The following is a 17,485-nucleotide window of genomic DNA, read 5'->3' on the forward strand; positions in this document are numbered from 1 at the left end:
GGTGGACCTACCTGTGGGGTAGACTCCTCCGGCACCAGCAGCCTTCAAAGGTTCGCCGGAGGGGTCCGGTACACCCACGAACAGGGCCGGTGCAAGGGAGGAGGCTTTTAGGCCACCAGTTGTCGGTTTGGGGTGTTTTACTGTTGCGGAGTGTTTTAGTGTTGTTGTTGCTGTGCGAACTGGCGTGAATTCCTTCCAGTGACCGCGGGTGGTATTGCGAGGGATGCGCGAAGTCTGCTTTTCTGAGTGTCAAGTGTATCGGAAGACTAGGCTTAGCGGCCGTAGGTTTGGGTCCTTGCTGGTATGGCGTGCCGACTGTCGTCCTCTGGGGCCTCCCGATGGGTGGTTGTGAGGACACTGGAGTTGGGGGCCGGTGAATCTGGGGGCTCGACATCCCGATGATTGCTGATTTGGATGTTTGTGGGTTTGGTGGATTCTGGCGGAAGGTCGAACTGCACCGTAGTCCGCGGTGAGTTAGCTGTGGAATGTTGATGTTGGCTGCCCCGACATTCGCTACTAGGTGAACTGGGAAAGGTTGGCCTCCTGTTTTACCGGTTTCAGATTGCCCGATCTCTTTCCAGAGCAGATTTATGGTGTGATCTCTGTCGTTAGTTCCAGGGCTAAGTCTTTCTTTGAGGGTATTCGGGTAGGTTGTGATTTCTGCTTGTCTGCATCCAGGTTCGGAACGTTCCGCTGACTGTGCGAAGAGCCTCGACGAAATGTGCTTAATCGAAGTCTTTCATCTTCTACTTTCACTCGACAGATCTCGTTCACCGTATTGCGGTTGGGTTCCGTTTGTTAATCTGTAATGAGCCACCTGATGGACGCTGTGGCTACTTGTTTCTCACTAGCGACGAACTGCAGAGCGTTACGTCGCTGATGGATTCCCATCCGTCTCACTATAGATCATGTACTTCAGCAGCTTCATGTAGTCTTTTGCAAAAAATGATGAGGCAATAATACGTAAAAGAGGTCATGTGGAGTCTGTCCACAATACAAACACTTTTCAGCATCCTTCGTACAGCTGTTTTCCTCGCACCGCACTGTTTTTTATCATAGTAGGCTGTGTTTCAAAAAGGCGAACCAATTTTGTCAATTTATAAGTGACGAAAGTCACTCGAAAGGAAGCAGGTGGGGCATAAGTCTTCATCCCATCCACGAACGATACCGATTAAAACTGCTCGCATTCAAGTATCTTAACTGGTAGAAGCTATGAAGTCCATGAATCGCCCAAATCCGTATTTTAGCATGTCTTCAGCGGTCAGACACGACTCGGTGAGCACACCGTTAATCTCCACCTCTCATGAAGGTACATATACGCGGCATTCTAATGTGCGTGAGCTCTTGGCAAGCAACCGCGTTTGTTTGCTTGAGGTCAGTTAAAACATCTCGAATCTTGTTTGGTCTTGTTTTTGTGAGTTCGGTTACGGCTGAATACAGTTTTGTGGGTGCTTTAGCGAATCCATTTAAGTATTTTAATCATAGGCCGGAACAATATTACCCAGGGTCTATCCTACTCTAGTATCACTAACTTTGGTGATAAGTTTTGAACGTATCCGGAGGCCTAGCAATATTTTACTGGAGCGGAGGCAGCTGCTACCTACTTCCTAGTTGGCTCCACAACTCCAGATGAGGTCGAGGGTTCACCGTACTGTGTAGTTGGCTGCTGACAGTTCAATGAAGACAGGTGTGCTATATGATTGCTGTAAACAAACTGAATTATGATAATCTCGCTTCAAAAAATATTTAAAGCTGATTTAATTTTGGACGCCTTTAACGTCTGCAACGATGGTATTCCAAAGTGAACCCACCAACCCACTGATTATAACTTTTTTTAAATTTTTCCCTTTTATTCCAGTGACAACAAAAACAGTCGGCCCGGCCAAACCGATGTCAGCGATGGCCAAATTCCGACAGCTTGACAAGCAGAACTCTCTCTCATCACAATCACCTCCAAAGTATGTATCGATGACGAATATGTTGCTAAAAGCGAGAAAAAAAATCACGAAACGCTTAAAACAGTAGCTCATTGATTGGCTCATAAACATTTAAAAATTCAAATTCATATTTAACTGAAGTATTTATAAGTTCGATCATTACTAATGAAATCGGTTTAGTTTGCTAGACGACCATTGTGAAAAACAGGATCATCATCTTAGTTTGGATTCGGTCAGTAGATAGGCAGCATTGCCCTCCCCGTGACTAACAAAGCTTGTAATATTAGACTCGTATTACCATCCCTGTACTTACAAAAAATACTGTTAGCTTCATTGTAGTTATTATTTATTAATGAGAATTGGTAACATATTCAATAGACAGACGACTAAAACTTACTTATTTAACATTTGTGGTTCCCTTCGTGGCTCATGCTGGAACAGTGTTGCCATCCCAAGAAGCGTGAAAAGGCTAATGACTGCCCCCAGAAGCTCCCCAAATTAGGGTTAACTCGAAAAAAAAAGAATTTCACCTTTGCCAACCGACTACTCATGGTATCTCTACGTGTCCCTTTTTCTTCTCTCTTCTCTTCCCTCTGTATTTCAACTTTCGGTCACACACAAATAAAAAAAAAACCTAAATGATCAAATATGATCTAATGTAAAATCAAACACACCAACATCCATCACGATCCGTCCGTTCGCCCACCACCCGCCCGTCCGTGCGCAGCTCCCCCAGAACACCTTCAACTCCAACGACACCGGGTGCCGGAGGGCTCATGTTTCAGTTCACTGACCCGTCACTGAACCGGCGCGCGGCCACTGTCAAGGATCAATTGCTACAGTGGTGCCAGATGAAAACAAGGGAATACGAGGTACAACCAACTGTCAACCAACTCTGTTACTCTGTCAAACAGCAAATTGTTTTTTTTTTTCTTAAACCATTTTTTTGTTTCTGTTCTGGCGAATGCAACAATGTAATTACCACAGTTACGTTACGCTACGTTACGTTGAGTTTCGAAAACGTCACCGTTGTTTACTGTTTCTTACATCCTTAACCTTGCTGTGCCTTTTGTATAAAGTAAACACACACACATACACACGTGTAAATGGAAACCGGATGCTATACTTATGGGACAAGTCCGGAGTCCGTTGAATGCCAGATTTTACTATTCTAACCTCAAACTGATCACATTTCTATTGAACGCTGTATCCTCGTTTCAACCTACGTCATTACCACCACAGACTGGAATCGACGTTATTTTTTTAAGAAAGTTGTTTCTATACATATGCTGCATGCCGAGCCTACTTGGTTTTTGTTAGTTTATGATGGTTCTCTCTTCTTTCTACTCTTCCGTTAACGACTTGTTTTGGGGTGATGGACTGTTATCTATTCTGTTGTACAAACGAAAGAAAAAAAAACTGCTTGTCAAATTTTAGTTTCGATTATAGTTTTGCCTTTATATAGTTTCTATAACACAAAGCACATTCGACAACAAACCTATACTGATACTTACCGGTTATCGTTGTGACACTCGATGGTGGATGTTCGGCGCAGTGTAAACAAAAAAATATTTTCTAATCATGATGCTTTTTTTTTCACAGAACGTTAAAATAGAGAACTTTTCCACCAGCTGGTCAGATGGAATGGCATTTTGTGCGCTGATTCATCATTTCCTTCCAGACGCTTTTGATTTTACCAAATTAACACCGCAGCAACGACGTCATAATTTCACACTCGCCTTCCGAGTGGCTGAGTAAGTATATATGCTACGCTGGCAGCACTGCAAAAAGGAAAAAAAAAACACGACTCACAACTCACCTCTGTCATCGTTTTAAAGTTAAATATTATTGCGTACAGCGTATCTAACTGGTAAAGATGACTAACAAAAAGTTCCTTTGTTTACTCGTTGAGATATTTGACGTTTGAAATACGCATACTGTGATCTGGCATTTTTATACAAAAGACCTTCTCTCAAGCTGTTGTTAGCGCGTGTCCAGATTTTTGCAAGAGTTGCCAGTCTTCTTGCGTCGAATCGTCGATTGCCAATATTATCCCAAATTAATCTTATCTTTCGTTGCAGTGAAAAAGCCGGGATCGCGCCACTGTTGGATGTTGAAGATATGGTTGTAATGCGAAAGCCTGATTGGAAATGTGTTTTTACATACGTACAATCAATTTATCGACGTTTCAAAAATGAGGATTAAAACTAGAGCGAACTTGACTTTTTTTGTATTAGTTCGAACTAGAAAACTTTACGTGTGCACAATTCGTAGATTTCAGTTGAGAGAATAGTTTTGAGCCCAGGCTAGGACAGAAAATAACAGATTAGTCGAACGAGGCGAAACATTTTACTCCTCTAGTTGTAGTCTCTCATGTTGTTACTATGTTAATTTGAGAAAATTATTTATTATAAGCTGCTTCCACGATCTAATGTGAAACTGTTTTATTAATTTATGTATGTTTTTAATGTTATTGTAATTATTAATGTTTCTCTCTTTCGCTAATTCGATAGTATTTTCGCTTGCGACTGTTAAATTTTGCATTAGTTTGTAGTTTGTAGTTCAACGAAAAACAAAACTAGCTGCATCATAGTGAAGATTCCATCTGACATTTTTTTCAAAGGAAAACAAAACCAGATTAGCTGCCTCTTAGAAGAGTTTTGAGCGATAAAACGTCTACCAAGAGAGAACGAAAAGATTGTGATCAAACTAGGTTATACACTTCAGGAAATAAAAGCCAACCCAACTCAGAGGGCGGGAGAGAGAGATAGTAAGAGAGAAAGAGCGAGAGAGGTTCCATGTTCTTTACGAGCCGAAGGCATTTGCTTTTGTTCGCAACCTTTACTTATTTTTTCAATGAGCTAGAAAAATAGTAGTTTTAGGTTACTAAAGCCGACACAAAACAACGAATAACGCACTACGCCAACAGAAGAGAGCATTAGGAAGTACTGGTAATAGCTGAAGACAAAAAGAGAGAGGGTACAACACAGACCCTGCTTATAGATTAACATTACCAGGAGCAATGAATCATGTGGCAGTTTTCAAAATACAGTCCAGAATGACATGATTTATCACAGAAACCTGTGTAGCGGTGTAGGTCAAACCCTAACCTAACGCTTTGTCCTTCGAACAATAAAACAATAATAACGCAGATAAGAAGAAACTAATAATGTAAAAAAATCAAACTGTATTGATTGAACACTCATGTTATATATATATTTTTTGAAACAGAGACATCAGCTAAAAACCGATAATAGCTTACACACACAGTGAGAAAGAAAATGTTAACTCATACGAACAGAAGAAATATGTACACGGGAACCCGCACAGCAACCTACATATATATATTTACCTCTAGCAGTTAAGCAAAAACTTTAACCCTTTCTAGCTCGAAGAATCGCTTCACTTATTTTATACGAATTAATACACCCTTTTTTATTGTCCTGTGGCGAAACTGTTACTAAGAGAAAGCAAAACAAAAACTGTGCAACGGGTAATAATACACCAGAAGCATACGCTTGTATCATGCAAATATGTCAGTTTATTTTCTTCGAAGAACCCTTGAAATGGTATGTATATTTTTACACGTAGAATTCAGTTATAACTACCACGTTACCAACAATCGGAACAATTGGTAAAGACTCACGCGACGACGATTAGAAGCTTTGAACAAGGAACTGCAAGTCGCTTGGCTTCTTCGGGTTAGACCGAATCTTTCGCAACGAGCTGTAAACTCGCAAACTTGGAAGTTGTAGCATTGCAGGAACTTTGTATGACAGGACAGAAGGGGTGGAGGAGCGGGCATCGAGCAGCTACATTCTACCAGAGCGGCGGTACAACAAACGAACTGGGAACCAACTATGTATTGCTGGGCAAGATACGCCAACGAGTGATCAAGTGGCAGTCCTTTTCTTCAACTACAGTACCATCAACGTACATTGCTTGAGCTTGACCACCCCTGGCTGCTACTCCATTATCGATCTGAACTAACTATATAGCTGAAGTTGCACAGGGAATCTGTGGATAATTATGCTTGTGAGTAGCGAAACATCTTCCAATGTGCAACTCTTGGTAATCCTAAAGTGTTTATTGATCAATACCGGCGCCGGCCAGGTCTGAACGTTGATCGCGGAAGGAAAGGGAAGGAATGGTTAGTCCGATACTTGCTTTTGCTAGAGGCCGTATATACTACGGCGCACTCCACAAGTATCACGGGGGAAGGATATTTGTTAGAAAGTATAGAACTTGGATGCTACTTCTTCTTTACCGACGCCAGACAGGTGACTCCACTATCAGGACTAGATATCCATCCATCAACACATGGACTGGGGACCAACGTCTTTACTTCCCACAGATTTTTCACCTCAGAAAAATCTCAACGACCTCGACTGAAATTGAATCCAGACCAACTGGAATGAGTGGCGGTCACGCTCACCACTCAACCACCGGCGCCGTCATTCAGTATCATCAACGTACATTAGGGCATTGCAAAAAAAACTTTTTTTTGAATTCTCAAAGGCCCCCCCTCTCATATTGTGACAAATGTCAAAGTAAGCTCAGATGCCAAATTTCACATCATTTGGACAATTTTAGACCCCCGCCCACTTCGCTTGAAATTTTTTGAAATTCGTACTATGGGAAAATATGGAGGAAAAATACATTAAATGCTATAACTTTCGAAGTAGCAATCAGAAAATTACAACTTATACCTCTTTTGAAAGGAAATAATCTAAGTATTTGAATGAAGAGATATCTGTTTCTTGAAAAATACGGGAAAGTGGGGTAATGGCTCATTTTGACCCCAAAATCCCCTATTTTTAATGATTTTTCTGCTCCGTGATGCAAATCATACATATTTTGTAGTTTTTCTAATGTGAAAAAATCTCAGAAATCGAAAGGAACCATTTTGACCGTAGTTCGAATACGAGAAGTTGGGGTTATAGGGCTTTTTGTCAGTCATATTAAATTTTATCATTTTCTCATGCATATATCTCTATTATTCTTCAAGCAATTTTCATAAAATGTAACTTATTGAACGTGTAAAATTCTGAGGAATAAAACAAAAATAAAAACGTTAAAGGTAAAATTCAGAAACATCAAACTTTTTGATATTTACTCTACAAGTCTAATTTTTTTCATTATTTGTCATAATACCTCAACTTCCCCTATTTTTCCAGGAATGGAACTTTTCTCATGTGATCCCTAAGCATATTTTACACTAAAAGTAGTAAATTAAATAAGAATTTTGTTGTTAAATGGAGTTAATATGTGCGATTTTATGATAAAAATGTGAAATCAACACTATATGTCAGATAATTTGATGTTGCTGAATTTTACCGGTAACGAATCTATTTTTGTTATAATCCTAAGGATTTTCCACGTTCAACAAGGTATAGTTTATGAAAATTGAGTGAAGAATAATAGAGATATATTCACGAGAAAATGATGAAGGTTAGTATTAATGTCAAAAGGCCATTTAACCCCAACTTCTCGTATTCGGACTAAGGTCAAAAGGGTTCCGTTAGATTTCTGAGATTTTTTTACATTAGAAAAACTACAAAATATGTATGATTTTCATCACGGAGCAGAAAAATCATTAAAAATAGGGGATTTTGGGGTCAAAATGACCCAGTACCCCACTTTCTCGTATTTTTCTAGAAACAAATATATCTCCATTCAAATACCTATTTTAAATTATTTCCTTCCAAAAGAGGTATAAATTTTAATTTTCTGATTGCTACTTCAAAAGTTATAGCATTTAATGTATTTTTCCTCCATATTTTCCCATAGAACCAATTTCAAAAAATTTCAAGCGAAGTGGGCGGGGGTCTAAAATTGTCCAAATGATGTGAAATTTGGCATCTGAGCTTACTTTGACATTTGTCACAATATGAGAGGGGGGGCCTTTGAGAATTCAAAAAAAAGTTTTTTTTGCAATGCCCTAACGTACATTGCCTTCGCGAAGCAAGACTCTAGGACGAGAAATAGACACTGTACGTGCAGCTGGAATGCGTCAATGTCTATGAGCTTCTCTGATCGCGCCCCAGCCGGTTACTTTAAACGACGCTGTATGGTACCCATACTCGTACAGCATACTCCAAGGTACTCCGGACCAGCGCGAAGCACAAAGATGTCAGTGCGTAGAAATCCACAAAATCGACTGTGTTCCGTTTTATAAAACCCATTGTGTCAAAAGCTCAAAAGCCATTGTTGTAGTGATGTGGTCGGTGAAACGAAATTTTCTATCGAATAACACTCCCAAGACACGGAATCCTCTCTCTGGATGACAGCGTCAGATGATGAGCGTGCAAAACTTATCACCTTATATTTATCGACGTTGATCTGCATGCCGTTCAGTAAGCACCATTACTCTATATTGGCTATATCGGCTTGGAGCGCAGCAGAGTCGAGTACTAAGGCAATTTTTCAAAATTTATGCGGGTGCAGAGATCGTTGATGAATAAGAGAAATATCAGACGCCCTAGGTGACTTCCTTGAGGCACACCGGTTGGCGTTTCGAATGCGCTTGACCGTGTGGATCCAACTGTAACGAAGGCGGATCGTTGTGAGAGGTAACATTGCTGCCATCTGGTTACCCATCCAGGAAAACCTAGTCGCTCCAGTTTCAAAACGGCAATGTTGTAGGGCGTCTTGTCGAACGTTTTTGCGAGATCAAAATATATAGCGTCCACTTGTTGACGTTTTTCTACAGCTGGAACTAGAAAGCTTGTGTATGTCATCAAGTTCGAAGTGGTGGAACCTTTTTTTTACAAATATGTGTTGACGTACATCAATTAGGTTGGAAGAAGCAGCGTACATCGCACTGTAGACAAACTTTTCCAGCCAGGCAGTTAAGCAGCGAGAATGCTCTGTAGTTCAACATTGCGCTTGTTTCCAGCCTTATGAATAGGAACTATAGCAGCTTCTTTCCATACACTTGGGAAAACATTTTCTGAGACTGAACGCTAAAAAATAATAATTACTGATGCAGAGTAGACAAGAACCGGTCTCACGAACACTTCTGCAGCTTTCTGGTTGAAAACAATCCCATTTGATTTTGCCGTCTTTGTTTATTATTTTTCACAAGCTGCTGTCAATTAGAGACAAAGTTACAAGCGTAAGAGAAGTTACTCTTGAGGATGGCTGGAGCAACATGCGAACTGCCACAGCACTGCCGACACCGAGACAGCTGCGAACCGAGGAAATGTAGTTACTTGAGGAGAAGAGCGCAGCCAGTACCGTATAAGAGAAAAAGAAGAACAATACAGAACCGCGGAATAGACAAAACTCGGTATCCCGTCGAAAAAGGTGTCTGCAGGAAGATCGGGATAACGAGCAAACGCTATGTGCCACAAGCCGATATATACAGAGGGTGTAATGGGAACCTTCTCCGACAAGAGATTCACAGCACCGGATTTGCACGGAGATTCAGGAGAAGATCGGGTGGTTGAGGAATAGTACAGGGAAACTCAAGATCAACTGTCACGTGAGCCGCTGAAACATGGAGAATAGGCAGTGGCTAGAGCTCTCCACTAGCGATGATCTGGGAGGATGAGATTTTACCAATGGAGGGCGTGTCCCTTCTATAAAAAAGTTGATTGTTGCAACTTGCTGAATGTCGCCTATCAGGTGCCTTCCCAAATTCTTTGTCGCCCAATAGGTTTCGACCGCACGGAGTTCAAAACAGTTTGTATTTCGGTTAGAGATGGGCGAAACAGTTCACTTCGAAGAACCATTCCCGACTGAACAGTTCTGTAAAAAGAACTAGTTCAGATGAACCGTTCTTCCGTTCAGCTGATATTTTACTTGTATCTAGCGAATGTCTCTCAAAACATTCGATTCTTGGAGACTATTATACCCCCTATTTTACCCCTGTATGCTTAACAAGTTCAAGGGTAGCGATTTCTTCATGATGTATAACTAGAGAAATAGAGAATGTGATGAGTCGTTCTTCGCCAGTTCCATTCTGGGAGAGCACAGAGAGCGGTTTGTGGGACGGCAAGTCGGTTCATTTTCATTCGTTCGCTTAAAAATCGGTCCGAGAAATTCGCCAAACGGCTTTGGGTCAGGTTCAGTTCATTCGCTTTGAAGAGAATTGAGAACTACCGTTCTTTTAAAAAGAACTTCCGTTCGCTCATTCTCTTCGAAGAACCAGTTCACTTGAACCGTTCGCGAACGAATGGCCCATCTCTAATTTCGGTACAAAACCAGCTACCAGGTACAAGCTTAAAAGTCTTTTGTCTTACTCTTAGTAAATGTCATCGTGTATGATGCTTTTGGTCACGAATGGTTCACTACGTTTGCCACATGTCCATATGCCTTGCCAAATCAGATATTTCGTGAGTGAATTTCGACAGCTTCTCGCACTTGAAACGGTCATCCACAGCAAATTTGTCCTTTTCATCTCGTCACTATGTGACGTGACTGTGGAAATAGGATCCCTGATGGATATAAATCATTCGACAGTCTCAAAGGTCTTCCAAAGTTTCTATGGCAAGGACAAGTTTGCTGTGGATGACAGTTTCAAGTGCGGATTTTGCATGTGGGTGCACATTCTCATTTTTTTCTATCTCGCCCAGAATCTCATCGACAATTGCACAATTTAGTGGATGTAAACAATACACTCTAAAGAGAAAATGGGGCAAATTTTGGTTAATTTCGGTCAAGTATGAAAATTGTTACGTAAGTTTGAAAGCGACTAACTAGAGTAGTCAGCTAATGTTCACTCTGAATTTGCCTGCCACATCATTCACCGAATATCAGGTACATATTAATCTTCGTGGTATTGACAATTGCAAAGGTCCGGGGTCGCACGGGCTCCAACCATCGTTCATCAAGAATTGTTCTTCATCTCTGGCGCTACCGGCATCTCTATTATTCAATCGCTTTTTTGCTGAGAATGTTTTCCCCACGAAGTGGAAGGAAGCTTTGATAACACCAATCCACAAAACCGGCAAAATTCATGTTGTCCCCAAATATAGAGGAATTTCAATCTTGAGCTTACTTACCTTACCGTTCAGGTTAGAGCCTTGTTGTCTCTTGCTGTATGCAGAAGCCGTCTCCACTCCACTCGGTCCATTGCTGCTTGTCGCCAGCCTAGCAGTCGTCGAAGGGTCCGCAGGTCGTTCTCTATCTGGTCGATCCACCGTGCTCGCTGTGCGCCCCGTCTTTTTGTTCCTGTAGGGTCGCCCTCAAGAACCATCTTCACCGGGTCGTCGTCCGACATGCTTACGACGAGCATAGTCCAGGTCTCATGGCCGTAGAAGACCACCGGAGTCCAAAGTAGGCACGATTTCCCGCCAAAATCCGTCTCTGAATTTCTCTGCTGGTACCAGTGTCGGCGGTTACCAGTGAGCCCAAATACACGATTTCGTCATCGTCAATCCGAACACGGGATGGGAGGTTCACATTGTCGTGTCTAGAACGTCTTCCTCTCGTACTTTGTCTTCGATACGTTGATGGCAAGTCCAATCTTGCTGGCTTCAGCTTTCAGTCTGATGTACGTTTCTGACATCGCACAGTGGGACGAGCCCGGACTTAAGTCCGTATATGAAGGTTATGCGATATTCCCACTAGTATTTTTCTCGTATCAGCTGAGCCATCAGAGACATTTTCGCGAGATTTTAGGTGATTTGAACGTAAAATGGATTTTTGACAGCTTTTTGAAGGTCATAACTCAAGTATTTTTTGCATTATTTGACCATAGGAACTACATACGATTATTTTCATTTTTCAAAGAAACGGTTGATTTTATGCATTGCATTACTTCACCAAAATTATCCGTGTGATACATTACATCGTAAAATCGCCAAGAATTAGTTAGTCATGATTTTTTATTGAATTCGAACTTCTAATGCAATAACAACAACGACGCCCGTGAATGCCCGCGATCACACTATACTCATTCGAAAGCTTTTAATTTTCTCTTTAAAATGAGTCTATGCTAGTTTTGCGAAAACTTGCGATAAGCAGTCAAAATTTAAAAAAAACTGTCAATGGAGACGCATGGTTATTAGTGATATTGAATTTGAATAATCACTTTATAGCTAGAATAATGATATTATTACATACACAACTTTCAAATAGCATTGGGAGCATGATCTACAAGCGTTTTACTAGTGATCCAGAATAAAAAAACCGATTGGGAAGTTTGGTTTTTAGGTGGTAAAGGTATTAAGAATGTTTAAAAATCAGTAAATATTCTCAACCATCTGAAATATGTCAAAATGTTTCTGGAACTATTTTTGCTAACTTATGCAATAACTGTCAAATTGAGTGAACACGGTTGAGTTCTAGTCATTTGGTGAGACTATTTTGATCCGAGTTTGCATAGCACTGATATAGCTTAAGGGTATGCGATATTATCCATGTAAAATAAGACCATTTTTAATTTTTACGCGAAAAAAGGGGTTTGGATTTTTTATTTAAGATATGAAATAAGCAATCTAAGTAACTTAAAACACACCTGTGAAAAAAAATCTTGTTCATTAGTGAATGTAAATCAACATTCCACTAAGACGCTCAAAATGTTTGTTTTGGAAATGAATGAAAATGTAGTTTTCATGTCAAGTAACCCAATAATGAATTAAACGTCCCAAAATTAGTCTAACACATCTTATTTGATCCTTAAAAACAAAATAGTCATTTCCCCATAATGAGATGACAATCAATTCGTTTCAATGTGGAAAATAAATTTCAAATTTACTATTGAAAAAAATCATTACAAAAGACAATATATTTACTTTTGAGCCACTCTAATAAGTAGTAAAGTTAATTTCTATTTTCTTTTTTTTTTCGAGAGTTGCCCTACTGGAGCTGTAGAGCTAGGTTCTCGGAAGGGCTCCCCGTCAGAATCACATACTACAATTTGCAGACGAGACAGGCAATGTCGCCCAATAAAACACTGCAATAGGCCAATTGTAGCGGACCGTGATTCTGAATGTGATATTCATTGTACGGTTCAGGCATGTGCGGGCGTAGGGACTCGGAATCGCGTGTATCATCGCGAAGGGCTCGAACATTTGTACGTTAATTCATTCTGATCTTTAGTTTTCGGTGTACGGATCACATTCTGACAGGGAGAGAGTTACCTCATATCACTAGAGTTTCCGGTCATGTCGCCATGGAACGTTTTGTCTAATGGATATGGTAGTTATTTTTCAATTTTATTATTTTTTTAATAATTAACAAGGACCTAGATTGTTTGTACCGAGGATAGATACTTCCGGACGATCCCGAATCATTATGGCGCGAGCACGGGAGTTTGTAGGTTGACACTTGAGATCGTGTTGGTAAGTTTATGAGTGCTGGGATTTTCACCTTATCACCGGGGTGTAATCATGTTTGCGAGTTCGTATGTTGCTTGGAAAATCGCGAGGGGCTCTAACGTTTGTGCGCTGACGTGATTTTGTAACGTGTGTTCTTGAATGGCTGCGCGAACCGTGAGTCTGATATTAACTTTTCAGTGTGCGGTTTGAATTCTGGCAGAGAGTGGGATCGTTTATATCGATAGGGTTCCCGGTCATGTCGCCATGAGACGTGTTGTCTAATAGGTATGAACGTATTTTCTTAATTGGTCCAGCTGAAGGCATGGACCTAGGCTTCTAGGATCAAGGATAGACTTTCGGACGTGACCGATTCGTAATCGCGTGCATTTTTGTAGGATCCCGCTGAGACCGCGTTTGAGAATGTGTTAGTGTTAAGACGTTCACTATCACCATCTTTGTTGACCCAGCTGAAGGCGGGTGTAGAATGGCACTATAGGACTCGAAAAGAAGAAATAAAAGACAATATATGAGAGACGTAATAGATTAGATAGGTACAAGATACAGCTGAAGTTATGATCATCACATGAGACATACATTAGTACTTCAAACACTACTAATACTTGAATAGCCAATCACCACACATAGCACATCCTTTCTCAATTATCTATTTGTTACTGGTTGATTGTTGGTTATGAGCTGGTAAATAGAGGAAAGGTATAGAACAGAAAAAAGGCTCATATCAGCCCTCCCGGCCTCCTCGACACACCACTATCGAGGCGTATTGTAATCAACATCTTGAAGCGGGTTTCTTATATAAATCAAATCCTCAGTAGTCATAATGTTTGGTGGATTATTAACATGAGAACTAATTAACCTCTAGTAGTAGAACTTGGTGCAAATAAAAACTAAAAAGAGCGAAGGTCCTTATATTTAGATAACTCTATTGAATATATTGTGGCTTGATGATGTTTACAATACCGTCAATCCCATCAACCTGCGAGAGGGAGTAAAGTTAATTTCTATTTTCATAACCAAAATAGCGCATAAAAATTTCTTTAAAAAAAATTTGAACATTCACAACAAAATAATTATTTTTGAGCCACCCTAATGCATACAGAATTTTATTACAAGTGTTCATTAAAAAAAGGATTTAGCATACGAAAATTAACATACACAAATTTTAAGAACGATTTCGAAAAAAAAATTTTTTGGGACACCCTAATGAATGCTAAATGTTTATATTTAAAATGTTTTAATATCAAAAACGAATTCAGCGCACCAAAATTACATAAAAACGTCCTATTTGAACCGATACGGTAAAGTTTGGACTTTAGTGCACCTTTTGTTCTAAGTCGTGCCACTGTGCATCGGCTCAAAGTTCCGTGCCATCATGTCAATGTCGTCGGCGAAGCCAAGAAGCTTAACGGATTTCCTGAAGATCGTACCACTCGTGTCTATCCCCACTCTGTTTATTCCAGTTTACCTTGTCGGAATCCTCTTCGAGATTCAAAGGGACGCGAGTGTCCCTGATACTCGAACAACGCACATCACCCGATCCATCGTCGCTTTGACTAATCGTGTTGACTTATCCGGAAAACCGTACTCGTGCATTATCTGCCATAATGCTCTCGATCGCCGTTTTGAAATCGATGAACAAATGATGTGTGGACACGTTGTATTCGCGGCACTTCAGCAGAACCTACCGAATCGCGAATATTTGGTCCGTGGTGGCGTGGGAACCCATGAATCCCGGTTGGTAGTGCCCCACGAACTCCCACGAACAAATGGCGATAATCGGCGGCAAAGAATTTGGGAGAGGACCTTGTAGGCGGTGCTAAGTAGTGTGATCGCGCGGTAGTTGCAGCAATCCAACTTGTCACCCTTTTTGAAGATTGGGAAAACCCTCCTCCTGAAGAATCTCCTCCTCCCAAATTTTGGCCAACTCCCCAGTGCAGCGCTCTAGCCAGTTTTTCACCATCGTTTTTTAATAGCTCGCTGGGTAGTTGATCTACACCGGCTGCTTTGTTGTTTTTCAACCGACCGATCTCCTCCTTGACTTCTTGGAGATCAGGGGCCGGCAGTCTATCGTCTTCTGCACCTGCTCCAAGATCCGTTGCCATACCGCCTTCGTCCTCTGCTGCTTCACCGTTGAGGTGCTCGTCATAGTACTGCTTCCACCTCTCAATCACCTCACACTCGTTCGTAAGAAGGTTGGGGCTTGGGGAACGTAGCCTTTGCGCAAACTGTTCATCTTCTCGTAGAACTTCTGTGTGTCGTTTACGCGGTACAATTGCTCCATCGCTTTGCGATCTTGTTCCTCCTGTTGGCGATTCTTTCTCCGGAGGACCGAGGTTTGCCTGTTCCGTGTTTGTTTGTATCGCTCCACATTCTGTCTCGCTCCGTACTGCAGCATCCTCGCCCGTGCTGCTCTTCTCCTCTATTAACTGCTTACATTCGTCATCGAACCAGTCGTTTCCTGGATTCGGAATCGCTGTGCCTAGTGCCGCTATAGTACCTACTTCCTATGGCGGAACGGATCACCCTCCATCAGCCATCTTCAAAAGTAGCTGCACCCAGCTGTTCTTCCGTGGGTAGTGCTGCTTCCATCCGCTGTGCGTAGTCTTGGGAAACCTCGGCTTCCCGAAGTTGTGCGATGTTGGGTCTTGGCGTCCGGCTACGACAAGTGTTGTACACCGTCGAGAGTTTTGAGCGCATGCATGCATGCGAATCTATATTCGCACTGCGGTAGGTACGAACGTTGGTGATATCAGAGAAGAATCGCCGTCGATTAGAACGGAATCGCTTTGGTTTTCGGTACGTTGGTCAGGTGATCTCTAGATGACTTTGTGGATATCTTTGCGGGGGAAGAAGGTTCTTCGGACTACCACGCCACGGGAGGCTGCGAAGTTCACGCATCGTTAGCCGTTAGGTGTGCAAGCTGTTTGGCCCCATTACCGGTCTAAAGATTACCAACCGTCCTACCTGAGCGTCCATATAACCGATGATGATTTTCACGTCCCGTTGGGAACAGCCGTCGTACACTTTTCTTCAGCTTCGCGTAGAATGCTTCCTTCTCGTCGTCGGGTCTCCCATAGTGTGGGCCGTGTATGTTGATGATGCTATAGTTGAAGAAGCGGGTTTTGATCTTCAACTTACACATCCTTGCGTTGATTTGAGTCGATCACGCGTTGACGCATCCTCACCAGCACTACAAAGCCGGTTCCCAGCTCGTTGGTGGTGCCACAGCTCTGGTAGAAAGTAGCCGCTCGATGCCCGTTTGTCCATACCTTTTGTCCTGTCAAGCAAAGTTCCTGCAGCGCTACGAGTTCAAAATGTTCCGTGGTTGGAGTTCGTCGTAGATTATCCTGTCGAAAGCTGGAAAGCAGAGTGACTGTTCGTAACTGTTAGTTTTCCAGGGCGGCTTGTTGGGCCTTCCCCAACGCCCTGTCTCGCCGGAGGACTATTGTGTCAGCTCGGATGGACTCACCCTCCGAAAAGAGGAGCCCCTCCTTCTCTGTCAGCATACGACAATGGTCCCACCAGGGTTGGTTACCCGATATTTCCTATAGTTACTCGTACCCCAGCTGGTACCGCGGGGAGGTAGGGATAGGAGTTACTGGACAAGAGGCTAAGGACCACTGTGGCGAACCACTGGTCTATATTACGCATTGCCCAGTCATGTACCAACTAAAGGCACTGAAGGCATAGGCCTATGCTTTTAGGATCGAGTATAGACTTCCGGACGTGACCGATTCGTAACCGCATGCGCGCGGGCATTTTTGTAGGTGCCGCTTGAGACCGCGTTTGAGAATCCTAAGTAATCATAATAATTGGTGTATTATTAACATGAGAACTAATTAACATCTAGCAGTAGAACTTGGTGAAAACTAAAAAGAGCCAAGGTCCTTATATTTAGTTAACTCTATTGAATCTATTGTGACTTGATGATGTTTACAATACCGTCAGTCCCATCAACCTGCGAGAGAGGTTTCTAGCCCGTACAATATTTCGGATATATATTTGGACTCTGCTGCTGTAATGATGTTCTTTATGTCATTTGCTTGGGAGTTATCAGCCCCACGTTATGTAGTCTATGAGAAGAAGTCATTAGATGGGAATAAGCACAAATCGTTGATGATATCTTGAAACAAAATAGCGACTTGAATAACAAAAATAAAATGAACTAATACGTCTACTTGTCTGTGCATTTAGTTTCCGCATCTCCGCAGATCAAGATAAAGGGAGACCATTAATACCACTGACCTAGTCAAACGATCGTCA

At 41.8% G+C, this 17,485-nt stretch overlaps 1 protein-coding gene across 2 annotated transcripts in view; it reads left to right on the forward strand.

Annotated features, from left to right (window-relative positions):
- The window catches only part of LOC131688556 (microtubule-associated protein futsch-like), a 185,291-nt gene extending 179,822 nt beyond the window's left edge, over window positions 1-5,469 (forward strand). Inside the window, exons 10-13 of one of the 2 annotated variants that reach the window (XM_058972888.1) lie at window positions 1,859-1,958; window positions 2,665-2,809; window positions 3,540-3,691; window positions 4,019-5,469. In XM_058972888.1, the coding sequence (XP_058828871.1) occupies window positions 1,859-1,958; window positions 2,665-2,809; window positions 3,540-3,691; window positions 4,019-4,142 (521 nt within the window). In that variant the 3' untranslated portion in view covers window positions 4,143-5,469. Of the gene's footprint in view, window positions 1-1,858; window positions 1,959-2,664; window positions 2,810-3,539; window positions 3,692-4,018 lie in introns of those variants that run through there. The other variant, XM_058972878.1, reaches the window with a different exon arrangement.
- The last annotated feature ends 12,016 nt before the right edge of the window (window positions 5,470-17,485 follow it).

The sequence above is a fragment of the Topomyia yanbarensis genome, chromosome 1, assembly GCF_030247195.1.
Source record: "Topomyia yanbarensis strain Yona2022 chromosome 1, ASM3024719v1, whole genome shotgun sequence".
Taxonomy (NCBI): Eukaryota; Metazoa; Arthropoda; class Insecta; order Diptera; family Culicidae; genus Topomyia; species Topomyia yanbarensis.